General features: G+C 30.1%; 1 protein-coding gene across 11 annotated transcripts in view; it reads left to right on the top strand.

Moving 5' to 3' along the window:
- LOC117237295 (myosin heavy chain, non-muscle) overlaps positions 1-12,945 on the top strand; it is a 28,480-nt gene that overhangs the window by 4,351 nt on the left and 11,184 nt on the right. For 5 of the 11 annotated variants that reach the window (XR_004493984.1, XM_033501085.1, XM_033501083.1 and 2 more), the window contains exons 2-7: positions 4,645-4,801; positions 5,086-5,204; positions 8,689-8,712; positions 9,278-9,316; positions 10,825-10,917; positions 11,514-11,676. Coding sequence is in view for 10 of the 11 variants with exons in the window: in XM_033501085.1 (XP_033356976.1) it covers positions 4,645-4,801; positions 5,086-5,204; positions 8,689-8,712; positions 9,278-9,316; positions 10,825-10,917; positions 11,514-11,676 (595 nt within the window). In the remaining variant the exon portion in view is untranslated. Of the gene's footprint in view, positions 1-4,471; positions 4,567-4,644; positions 4,802-5,085; positions 5,205-8,688; positions 8,713-9,277; positions 9,317-10,824; positions 10,918-11,513; positions 11,677-12,945 lie in introns of those variants that run through there. The other 6 variants (XM_033501084.1, XM_033501087.1, XM_033501088.1 and 3 more) reach the window with 4 other exon arrangements.

The raw sequence follows: 12,945 nt of genomic DNA, 5'->3' as shown, positions 1-12,945 counted from the left end.
GGAGAAAAGAGAAAGAGAACGATCAGGGAGGAGTCCTTATAAGGACGAGTGTCCTTAACCTGCTTCCTCGCGGTACCGTAAACGTCCCGATGTAATATACCAGTGACGAGTTAAAGAGGAAAAGAGAAAGAGCCAGTTTCGCTGAAGATTTCGTGCCTTTTATAGTCAAGACGCAGTTTCGGTCTTCTTAGGAAAGAAACCGAACTCTGATGAAACCGTACAGATTCCGGGATTGATTAAACATGTCGCTTCGTCATATACCCTTGTCCTCCTCTCTTCCTTCTCCTCCTCCTCCTCCTCCTCCTCCTCCTCTTTCTCCTTCTCCTTCTCCTTCTCCTTCTCTTCCTCCTGCTCTTTCTCCTTCTTCTTTTTTATGACCGCGCTCCTTTATATCTTTCTTTCCCTCTCTCTGATTTTCGTCTGTTTCCCTCTTCTTTTTCACTCTCTTCTACTCGAATATAAATCGGAAAGTCATACCAAAAAAATGCCTACGTGTCTACTAATTCGGAGCGTATTGAAAACCGGGATACTTTATTTTCATACAGACAACTTTGTATAATGGAAGTTCGTATAATGTAACATTAAATTGATTTTTATTTTATTTCACGTGAACAGTATCGTTTCTTCTATTTTCTTTTTTTTTATTTTTATTTTTATCTGAACTTTAACTCCAATTCTTTCTTCTATTCTGAACTCTAACGGGTTTAAAGCGAAGAATGGTTGGAAATATTGTTTTGAAATATGTACGAGTCTGATTTTAATACCCGATTTTCGTACGACTGGGTATGAAACATATTATGTATTGTTATTATGCGTCATTATAATTATAAGCATAAATGCTTATTGTGCGTTACAGTTCTGCGAAGCTTTAGGAAATAGAAAGTACATGATATGTTCGTCGATGATTCTGATAGTAAAAGTGACACGTAACAGCGAAAATATAATAAATACGTTTCTTTTTCTCGTGACAATCTGTATACGCGTATAATAGCATCGTGTCGTGATCTTGATGCGTGTGTCTAAAACTCGTGATAAATTGTGCAGAAAACGGCGCACTTTAATATGCTTCAATTACTACAGATTTCTGCACGCGCAACCAATTTTAATAGTCAACAACTTGAGAGCTTGATGACTATTAATTATATGAAAACACAGCACTATTATGTTTTCTTATATGCATCAACAAAATGAATGCAGAATTATTTCCATGATATATGCCTTTTGTATTTTTATAAACATGTTCGTTTATAAATATCGTAATAATTATAATTAAATAATATATATACCGCGCATGAAAGAGCATAACAAAGAACATTCCCTTTTTATTAGTCGTGCAATTATCGTGATTTTTTCAGTCTTCATATTTGTTTGGTTTCTTGTTCTTTATTTTCTTTTTTGGCAAATTTTTTTTATTAAAAACGAGAAAAGTAAAAAAGTCAGCTATTAAACGAAAGACAAAGTGAAACAGCGTGATCACCTTGTGCTGCTTCAAAGAAGATCAATGTGAATGATTCATTTCTTCTGAATTGATATGAAAACTGATGTTAGCTTTATCCTACGTCACCAAGTCAAGAAAGACATGCAATTTTCCTTTAGAGGGAGTTAGAGTCAGTGGTTGTTAGTGAGCGATAACCAGGAATGTTAGGCAGGTCGACGACACGACACTCTCAAAGACCGGTTTTGGAGACCTTCGAGGAGAGAGTTCTGTTTAAAAAAAAAAGGGAACAAAATAGCCGTGGATCCTTACTTTGCATTGAGACTTTGTTCATCTTTCTTTAGTTTAGATTCATCTGTTTTGAAAAAAAGGGAAGACTGTAAATGTTTTTCTGCAATTGACCTTAACGAACAATATAAATATGAAGTTGCAACTTGTAGACTGCGAAATTGTTATAAAAAATGTGAAGACCAGAAAGTAGTGAATTTATGACGATACAATTTCAACAATAAAGAAGAGGATAATAAATTTTAATGTACAATGTTTTATGCGCGAAAAGCTTTACATTTGTTGAACAGAATTAAGGATTGCTAACGTTCTAACGAAGTGGATGTTATTATTAACATTGCTCTTGCTATTAATTCATTAATGTCCGATGAACGTTTTACTTTCAACATTTAATGAATAAATAATGATGAGACAAAGTCTAGGTTTTTATAATACAGATATATTATATATTTAAATATCATAAAATATTTAAAAAAAGGATATGCCTTTCTTTATTATGATTTTAAACATTTGGAATCATTTTTTTCTTCCTTCTTCAATAGAAAAATTTAAATTGGAAATCTGTAGAATTTAAATTAAAAATTTATTTTAATACAATGTATTGACAATGTATATGTTCTTAGCTCAAACTTCTTAATTTCTTTTCTCGAAAATCTTTCAAGCCTGCGATTTTTATTATATGATTTTTTGTCTGACTCATATTACATAACAATACGATTGTTTGTATCGATTATTAGGTCATCGTCTCATTATTTCAGTGAATGTACCGCAAATCCACCGCCATCCTCTTATCAACGATACTAAAACAGAGCAAAGTTATTTAACCTCTTATCGAACAACTACCGGTACTATTATATCGTAAAATGAGTTGTTGCAACATTTTCGTTAACATAGACTTCATTCGAATATATTTCTTACGCTCTATGTAGCTCTATTATACGACAGTAATGGAAAAATGAACCGGCAACATATAGAAAGTTACAATTTTAAGTCTGGCTACAAAAATCTCCAAGATTCTTTCCTACTTGACATTTTTTCATGATTACACATCGGTATGAACTTGTGGAAAGTGTAAACCGACCCGCTTGCTCATCTTTCCCGAATGGTGACGCATACCTTCAGCTTCTCGTTCCGTTTAACTTGTAAATTATTTATCAAAAGGAAACTATTACCAAATACATGAACGTACTGCAAAATGTGGCTTATAATTCAGCCCTTTATCGAATACTGTTGAAAACGACAACGTGAGTTCGTGCTCGCCATTCGCATGCAGATGCGTTAGTTACAAGAAATAGTAACTAGAAGATAGTTCTAGTTACAATCAATAGATTTAATCGATAGGTTTAAGATGGTCTTTTGTTTTTATCCCTAGTCCATGTAAGAATGTGCAATAAAGGATTTTTTGGCTCAGAACGGAGTGGTAGATTTATCCAAGGAATAAAATAATAACTATTGTGATCTTATCTCTGAATATAGAAATAACAACAAATACGAGTCACATTTTCCGCTACACTAGCCTGCTCAGATTTTTCAACAAAATATATGTAAATCGATCTTCCGTTCGTTTATCTGCTTACATAGTATAGCCGTTTATCAATTTATGGGGTTATTGATGGTTAAAGTACAACACGTGCGTAGCAAATCGCTTCAAGTTTGTACGCTACGTAAGTTCTATAAGTGTCTGGCGCATGAATTACATGCATTGTAATTGAACGCTTAAGCAGTTGTTGAAACAAAAGAGCTAATATTTGATGAAAATTAGACTGAGACGTCGATATCATTGGATTAGTGGAATTCTTCTGATATTGATTATACGTTAGCCTGCGGTATAACTGCGATTTATATATTACGTTTGTTACGTGAATTATTAACGCCAGTGGAATCTATTGATTAGCTCATTGCGTGTGATTTTCTCGTTAATTGATAATCGAATTCCAAATAAACTTTAACGCGATACTATTCTCGTTAAACTAGTTGCAACTGGTTTCTTCCCCTCGCGCTATTTTATTTTTACGTTTCGTCGATTCCTCGATCGTCAGTTTCTTTCGTCTGATACGTTAAACAAAAAATCACAATAGCGATTTTGTCCATTTTTTGTATAAATAACGACTAAACACTGCTGTTTAAAAGGCGTGAGAAATATTTTCGCGCAGGGAGAATATTCTCACGATAAACGACGCACAGAAAAAGTACTGAAGCTCTTAATTTTCATTGTATATTTTAGATCACGTTAAAAACTTGAAAGAGAAAAAAAGAAATATTCTTTTTTATAGTATATTCTCTAAGTAATAATTTATATGTGCCTGCTTGTTAACCTTGAACTCGTTACGTGAAAAATGCAAGAGAAATGCTACTCGCTTGGAATTATACAGAAATGTCTGGCTGAGGGAGGAACAGTATAACTGCAGTTTCATTTTATAATTCACCAACGCACCAAATCACTTTTACCTTAAACCATCGCGTTAAATGTGATGTATAAAGAAATTTCTTACGCGAATTACACAGCAGAAAGTATTACTCATTGGTAGCTTTTATTTACAAATTTAACCGATTAAATTTTTGTCCAGCTTCGTTTCTATCGATATAGTTCACTCAATAGCCTAGTTTTTTACGTACGTAATACAAATACGTACTACAAAAATATAACTCTCGTAGAAAACGTTAAAAAGTTTTCATTGGAATTATAAATATATTATTTTAAATTTTATAAATTCCTTTAGGCTGTAAAAAAAAGAACAAAAATCAATTATTCAGTTACAAATTGCACTCATGCTGCTGTCTGTAACTTTTGTCTGTGAAATATATTGTTGGAACGGTGCTATTCGATTTTCAAGATATTCGAGGTAGAAATCAACGTGATTGAAATTCGTTTTCTGTGATTCGTAGCCAGGCCACTCATCGATTCGTTGGTATGATTGCAGACATACTCAGGACTATTCTGCGTGGTGGTAAATCCATACAAGAGGCTGCCAATTTACACGGAAAAGATAATGGAGAGGTATAAGGGTATCAAGAGACACGAGGTCCCACCTCATGTTTTTGCTATTACGGACACTGCATATCGTTCTATGCTTCAAGGTAATTAGTTTTCTTATTTGACCAGTCATCCATTAATTTATTTGGTCATTAAGCGTTATCGAGACATCTGGTTGTTTGATATTTCATTTAGTCTTCTATTTAATTGTTTGTAATTAATCGGTAATTCTATATTATTTTATGATCTTTTAAATGTTTTTACTGGCCAACTCGTAAAATAAAATGTATGTAATTGATTATGCTTTGTTATTGAATTTGAAGGTAAGGCGTATTTGTGTATTATTACTTCGAAATACCAGATCTTTTGTACGTATTTTTGTTTATAGATCGCGAAGACCAGTCCATTCTATGCACCGGTGAATCCGGCGCTGGTAAAACTGAGAACACGAAAAAAGTAATTCAATACCTGGCATACGTCGCTGCTTCGAAACCAAAATCAAATGCGGTAAGTTAATAACTAAATATCTCGATGTTTGGTGAGATTCGATGTGAAAAGAATTTTTCAGCACTTAAAATATTCCAGTAAAGAAAAGGAATCATTGACAAGATAAAATAAATAACTGTATATATGTTGTATACTGATAGAAGGGATACATTCTTCTCTGTACACTGATCTTTTTTTATTATGTTTATGTAGAATAAACGAAACCTATTGCAATGTACAGCATTTCAATGTTAGCATTAAGATGTTAGATATTTTTGTTGCTGTAAGAATATATACTGTTTTGTTGGTGATAAAAGGGAATAGGTATTGGAGGGAAATCGTTTACAGATACTCGTTTAGTTCGCAACTCTCATAAATTATTCGATTCTTCTTAAATGAAATTATATATTTCCTCTTTTTTACATCCTTAAAAATTTAAAGAACTTCAGTGCGTAATATCGAGCAAAATATTGTAGCCTTAATTTTATATTAATTAAATTATACGTTATAAGTATAAACTGATATGTTTTTTCTACTAGGATTATTTTTTATTTAGTTGAGTTTGTACAAAAATATTAGTGATTATGAAAACTCTCAAAAAGATATTTCAAAGTACATATTATCGCTCATGTTATTATATTTTATATCTTAGATTATATATTTTTGTCTTCAATGATATCTTTATAGTCTTAGAAGAAACAGATATGTTTATATCTATCATTCTAAATAACTTCTTGTAATTTAAGAATTGATAAACTGATAGACTTGTGAATCTTCTTGTTACGTTTAAATACTATTTCATTCAACAAACAACATAATCTTTACTTTTTAGTGTCTTTTCCGCAATTTTAATTGATGTGTAATAGATGTTATGAATTATTCATTAATAATATACATGTATACACGTTTAACTTTATGACATCACAATCGACAATACACTTGATATTACAAAGTCAATCTGCTTATTTTTTTTATTTAATCTTTAATATCGTGGATAGTGAAAATTGTTTTATAAGCTTATTGGGATTTATGTCATATCTTTATATGATGTTTACATCTTATTTAGAAATAGATAGTAATATAATCAAATTCTTTATATCAATTGAAAAGTATGAAATGTTCCATGAAAGAGAGTTTATTGAGATAAAAGATTTCACATATATATATATATATATATATATATATATATATATAAGTAGTATGTAATTATTATTTTATAAACATATTGTTTATTGTGTATATGATATAAATATTCTCACATTTATTTTCATTGAAACTAATTATCGAGAACATGCAAATACATTGTTATATCTTTTCTTTTAAAACAAAAATCATAATGTTAAAATTAGTTATAAAAGATATATCAATAGCAAATGATTACAAATAATCTATTGTCCATGTCAGTTGTTTGCTCCATTCAGTACTTGTAATTATAAAATTTATATCATGTATGGAACTCTTATCTTGGTTTTATAGGTGAATATTTCAGTAATAATTTTACTTTCAGTTTCATAATTCGAATATATATCCTGGAATAATGATTCTATATTAGATAGACGGTTTATTTTGAAATTTGTTATACAATTGTTTGGATTATATAGGAAAGTAGCTGACTTCCATATATTCCAATGAATGTTTTTCAAAAGGACTCAAATTTAGAAAGAGTTTATTTACATAGTAATTGAGAGCATTGTAAATTTCACCCGGTGCATGAAAGTTTCTGTAAATACTCTTCCTTTTCTTTTTTCGTGCATGATGCTTCGTAAATTTCATACGAATATAAACAAATACGTAATGCACATATCAAACCAAATTATACAAAAGGAAATTTATATAATACGAAAATAATATTTACATATATATAGAAGTTTGAAATCTCTCAGCTCAATTAAATTATTATTAAGCAATTGAAATAAAAATTATATGAATCCATGTGTTAATAAATAGGTGAAGCTTTTCTCAATTATTCAAAAAATTGTTATTTATCTCAAACATTTATTTTAAAATAATATAAAAAGTTATTTTAAAATTGACCTTTAATGATGAATTATTGAATTTTTCCAGTAAATAAAAATGTAAATATCAAAAATTTTGTCGATAAAATTTTCTCCAATAATCGTATTTTGTACATTTTTTTAATATTAAAAAATATCAATGTAATCGTAATAATCTTAGAATTTTGTGCAAATTAATACATGTACGATATCGTGAACAATGACACAGGAAGGAAATTCAGCCTCAGTTTCCGCAGTTGTAGTAGATAAAATTTGACTACGAAGATAAAATATACCGAACTTCCTAAAGCAAGGAAAGCACTGTGATATTTTGGTATATGGAGAGATATATTTTTAGTACTCTCGATTAAATTGGAAGTTATCTTTATTGAAAAACTGATTAATGAATTGTAGAAAATAAAACATTGACCAGTCTGATTACATAATGTAAACAACTTTCATAAACAATATTTACTCAGAGATATGTTTCGTTCAAAATAATCTTACATATAATAAGAATGTATTATATATAGTACTAAGAATTCAGTATATACATAGTTGTATTTACATACTAATAATTGTATAATCAAACGAACGTGATTTACTGAAAATGTCGTCAACGTGTTGTTACACGTGATATAGTAAAGAAAAAAAAAAAAAAAAAAAAGAAAACGAAACAAAGGACAAATACGTACAGTAAATGTTGATTGTGCAAGGGTTACGTGAACTATTTAAAAACTCGATCATCGAATACTATACGACTGTTTTGCGATCGCGATAGATAATGATAGGCCATCGTAGATCACTGGCTCTCGAAGGATCTTTCCTTTTTCAGTGAAACGATCCACTTATCGGCCTAACTCGGCTTTGACTCATTCTCGTCGGACTGTTCTGAGTCACCGTATGCTTCGAAACTTGTGTTCTTATATAGGAAAAAACTATCGTCGTTCCCTTTTCACGTGTTTCATAATTCGACATTAACAACGGCACGAATCTCGTTTAAACTGCAAAATCATTAAGAAGGAGTCCCGAGAGCTTTTATAATGCGTGACACGCCACAGTCAGAATATTTAGTTGAAGAATTGAATATCCTCATTTAACGTAAATTATGTTCAAAATAGCTTGTGTATGGCGTTTAGATGGAAACATTATCTTTCTACGAACGTAGAAAAAAAAATCCACGTTATACTTGTTGTGAATCAAACTCGAGTTACCTTCAATGACACGTATCAAACAAGTAATTACAAATGGAAACAGGATTTTTCCTTCTTTCTTTTTTTTTTCTTTTTTGCGTAGTCTTACTCGTGACGAACTTTCAAATATTTTGAATTTTACTCGGATTTCACTGATTCACTCCGAGCGATTCTGGATATACATTTGCTGGTGTTTCAGTTGTTTGAGTTTGCCAAAACTTCGAATGAAAATTAGATTCGTGAACTAAGGCTCGTGAATTTAATTTTATAAATTCTTTCATTCCCGGTGCTGACTTTCGGCGGCTACAACATACCTAGACACCAAGTCCGGCATTAATCATAGTAAGTCAACAACAAAATGATCAACATTCCGCTCACGCGATATATACGCTACTGTCTGCCTTCTTTATATTTCCTTCTTATTTTTCTTTTTGCTTTCTGTTTTGTAATATCTATTTGTTTTTAGCTTTGGTTAACACTAACAGTTTGTATTCCCAGGTTTTGGAAGTTTTGTTCCCATTACTTTGTTAACTTCTTCGTATATTCTATGCACGTAAAAATATATATATGTTATTGCGTCTTCGTTTCATCTATCGGGTATTTTTGATACTTATTTCTACCTAATGATATATGTAAATTAACTATATTTAATATTACCAATCTTAATAGAAACGTAATCTGGCTTGTTCTCTCTTTCACCTTCTCTTCCCTTTCGTCCTTCTCTCCTCCTTCGTATTTTATTCTACGTACTAATAAAATGGAGAGTTAATTAAAAATTAATTTCAAAATATTGTCTTTAACACGATAGCTTTTTAGTCGATTAAGAAACAAAGTATTTCGAAGTTCTAACATGTTCTTCTTACTCTTTTTTTTTTCTTTTTTTTTTACTGCTGCTCGCTGGATTCAGGGTTCCGGAAATGTTTCGGATAAATTTGCGGTAATTAACGTGAGAGTCGATTGATTAAATTATTTATTAATATATTCGCTGTCGTGTTTATGTATGTGTGTGCGTGTGCTGTATGCTTGCCACATATTTTACTTTGCGCTTAATCGTATGAAGTTTTAAATAACGTAACGATATTCTTTGTTTTATAATAATGGAAATGGTAAATATCGGAGATCAATGTTTTCTTTATATTAAACATTAAACACGATTATAACTAATTTAGCCATTTTATCAACTATTGATTTGATTACATAGATTTTATAAATAGATAAATCAAGCTGAGAAATTAGCTTTATGCCATTTTTTCCTATTGATTGCTATATTTATTAAAATGTTCATATTGATTCTTAAGTTAAATAGAAACTTATAAATTCTGTTATTTAATTGAAAGGTGCCTGTAAAAAATACTGTAGGTGCCAAGATTGAAAAACTTGGATTTTTTATTGGAAAATATTCCACGTACCACTGAGAAAGCCATAGCATAGAATTTAGGTGCAATTTCCCTTACTAAATAATTATCCATAATGCTAGAAGATGGTGTCACAACGTCTCCTTTACAGAAAAATATATAGTGCCAGTAAACATTAGTTAATTGTTCCTTAGCTTTTGTCTATGCCATTTATCTAATTGAATCAAACATTGATTTTTCTTTATAACTAAAAAGTGGCACACATAGGTTTTCCTACAGATACGCTTTTCTTTTTCATAAATTTGGTCCACGTTAATACTTGTTTCTTACAAACATTGTATTTTTTCCAAGCACTCTTCAATTTAAGATAATATACAACGTTCTGTATCCTTTAGATACAATGGGTAATAAATTACGCTTTTACGTTATTAATTGTTCTGAAATAATCATTATTATTTTGGTTGTTTGGTGATTTAGACGAGACAATTATTAGCTAATTAGCAACATGTATAGTTGTAGTGAAACAAACTATGATATAATATTTCTTTAAAAAATATCTGTTTATATCATAATTCTTGTTGCATTTTATGCATTGCTCATGTTTTATTTATCGCAATTATTTTGCAAATTTCCTAAAGTGTACATAAATGAATTTATTGTTCTATTAAAAATTTATTGTATTTGCGCACGTGCTGTAAATTCGTTTAACGACGTATTATTTATTTAAATATTACTAACTTATAAGAAGCGTTTATTGCTTATATAATAAAGTTATGACTATCTTTACAAATTATCTACAATTCTACAAGTGCTTTGAAAACATTTTTACATTTTACAGTTTTACTATTATTTGCAGATCCATTTGAAGGAAATGCTTTTTTTCTATTTCTATCAATGTCAGTTAACAGTAACTTCGTAGATTAGATACGTCTATATTTTATAACTTCTCCACCGAACTTTTAAAGTATTATGAAATGCGTTTGACAATATAAAATCAGAGAATACAATCTTGCTAAAAACAATACATAAACAGATACATACGTTGCGAGATAAATTAACAATTTTTATGTTTACTAATGTGATTAATTTTTGATGATAGGGTGAATTGGAACAGCAACTCTTACAAGCGAATCCAATTTTAGAAGCTTTTGGGAATGCTAAAACAGTGAAGAATGACAACTCATCCCGATTTGTAAGTTCAACAAATATTGCTCTTTTTCCTTATAACATTTTCTCAAAATTAATATTCGTCTTCAATTAAACCTTTTATGCGACAAAAACGTTTTTGTTTCTTCAGGTAAAATATTTACTTTAAGAAACATAATACACTATTAATTAATTATTTCTATAAATTGATTGCATATACTGTTCTAAAGTTACATAATAAAAAACAATTATTTTTATTACAAGTATTTTTTATAAGTACTTATTAACAGATATAATACAATGAAATTAATATTTTCTACTGTGATTCAGAAAATAGAAAAAATATACGCACGTGTATATATATATATATATATCATTTTTTAAATTTTATTATTAAATATATTATATAAATTATATTTTTTATTTGTTATTGTTGTTTTATTAATTATATACTTATATATTATATTAATTATAATATATATATTATATAAAAATATATATTTTATTTTTAAAGTATATCTATATATATTCTTTTTAAATAAAAATCTAAAAGGAGAAAATATTAAGTAGTGCATTGTACCTAACAAACAATTTGCCTTAATGATAATTAATAATGTTAATAACTGACAATTTATGAAACAGGGTAAATTTATTCGAATAAACTTCGATGCCTCGGGTTACATTGCCGGTGCGAACATAGAGACTTATCTTCTGGAAAAGTCAAGAGCAATTCGACAAGCGAAAGATGAGAGAACCTTCCACATATTTTATCAACTCCTAGCGGGTGCCTCCGCTGATCAAAAAAGTAAGTCGAGATTTGTCATTGGTAATAAAAAAATCATTTACACTTTTCATAATTTTCCTTTTATGACACAAATTTCTTTCAGTTCTTTCGCTTTAATATGTTAACTGTAAAGATAAATGATATTTGAGGGAACAGCTTCATTTCCACGAATAACTTCGTAAATAGATTGCAAGAAGTATTTTAGAATTTATTTGTTTAATAACAATATGAGATTGAGATTCATGGAAATGATGATATATGTTATCAGTTCATTATCAGTTCATTATCAGTTCAACTTGTCTTATATAGGTTTATTCTGTGCACGTTTATGCCGTGTAAAATGTTATTGACTCAGGCCAAGCCCATAGGACGTACTGTTTATTACTATTCGCAACGGAGAAGTGAATCGATATTCCCGCTTCGAGACACTGAACGTTTCCGCCCATTATGTGTTGTACTTGTTGGGGATATTTTGATCCATAGCCGAATCTATTCTCCGATTAAGCCCGTTCTTTCAGGATACGAACAAATTGAAACAACCTTCTTCATAGATGACTCAGCTGTGCTACCTGACTTGAAGTTCAATTATTCATGCGTGGAATGTCAGGCAACGAATCATTTTGGACGTCGTTTAATAACGTAACGCTATGATGAATGCATCAGTTTCTTCATTCGTCAAAATACAAATTTAGAACGTCCTTGTTCTCCATTTCCTGTTTAAATTTCTGTTTATGAAATGGCATATATAAATCTCTGTCTTAAAGGTTGGAAGAATATATTATCCCAAATGGAATTGATGCAATATGGAAGCCACGTATAAAATAGAACGGTTATGAAATTTAATTGTGTATGAGACAAAATGCAAATGGCTAAATTGTAGTAAAACCGAATTTACACTGTTTCACATTGGAGAACCACTGGCGATGATTCGTCCATAGAGAAAATGAAGGATTAAAGCCAGAGTATTTACACAACTTCACTGGATGAATGCTTCAGATGAAGACTCCAAATGAGCACTGCGGATAAATAATTAGTTTTATTGCATTAAGAGGCATTTTTAGCACACTAGGAGTAATGATATGCTTATTAGATATTTTCTACTTAGAATAACACCACAAAATAACTTGCAAAGTTTCGTTTACCCTTAGCAAAACATTTTGTATAAGCAAATACTCATAATAATTATATTCACTAATTTGCAAAAAATCAAAATTCTGATTTATCCGCATTCGTTTCCATATTCATTTTGTACGATGTGTATCATAGAAATGCGAACTGATCGTTCGATTA

The sequence above is a fragment of the Bombus vosnesenskii genome, unplaced genomic scaffold (assembly GCF_011952255.1).
Source record: "Bombus vosnesenskii isolate JDL3184/JDL3185 unplaced genomic scaffold, Bvos_JDL3184-5_v1.1 scf7180000013368, whole genome shotgun sequence".
Lineage (NCBI taxonomy): Eukaryota > Metazoa > Arthropoda > Insecta > Hymenoptera > Apidae > Bombus > Bombus vosnesenskii.
This window is presented reverse-complemented; position numbering and strand designations above follow the sequence as displayed.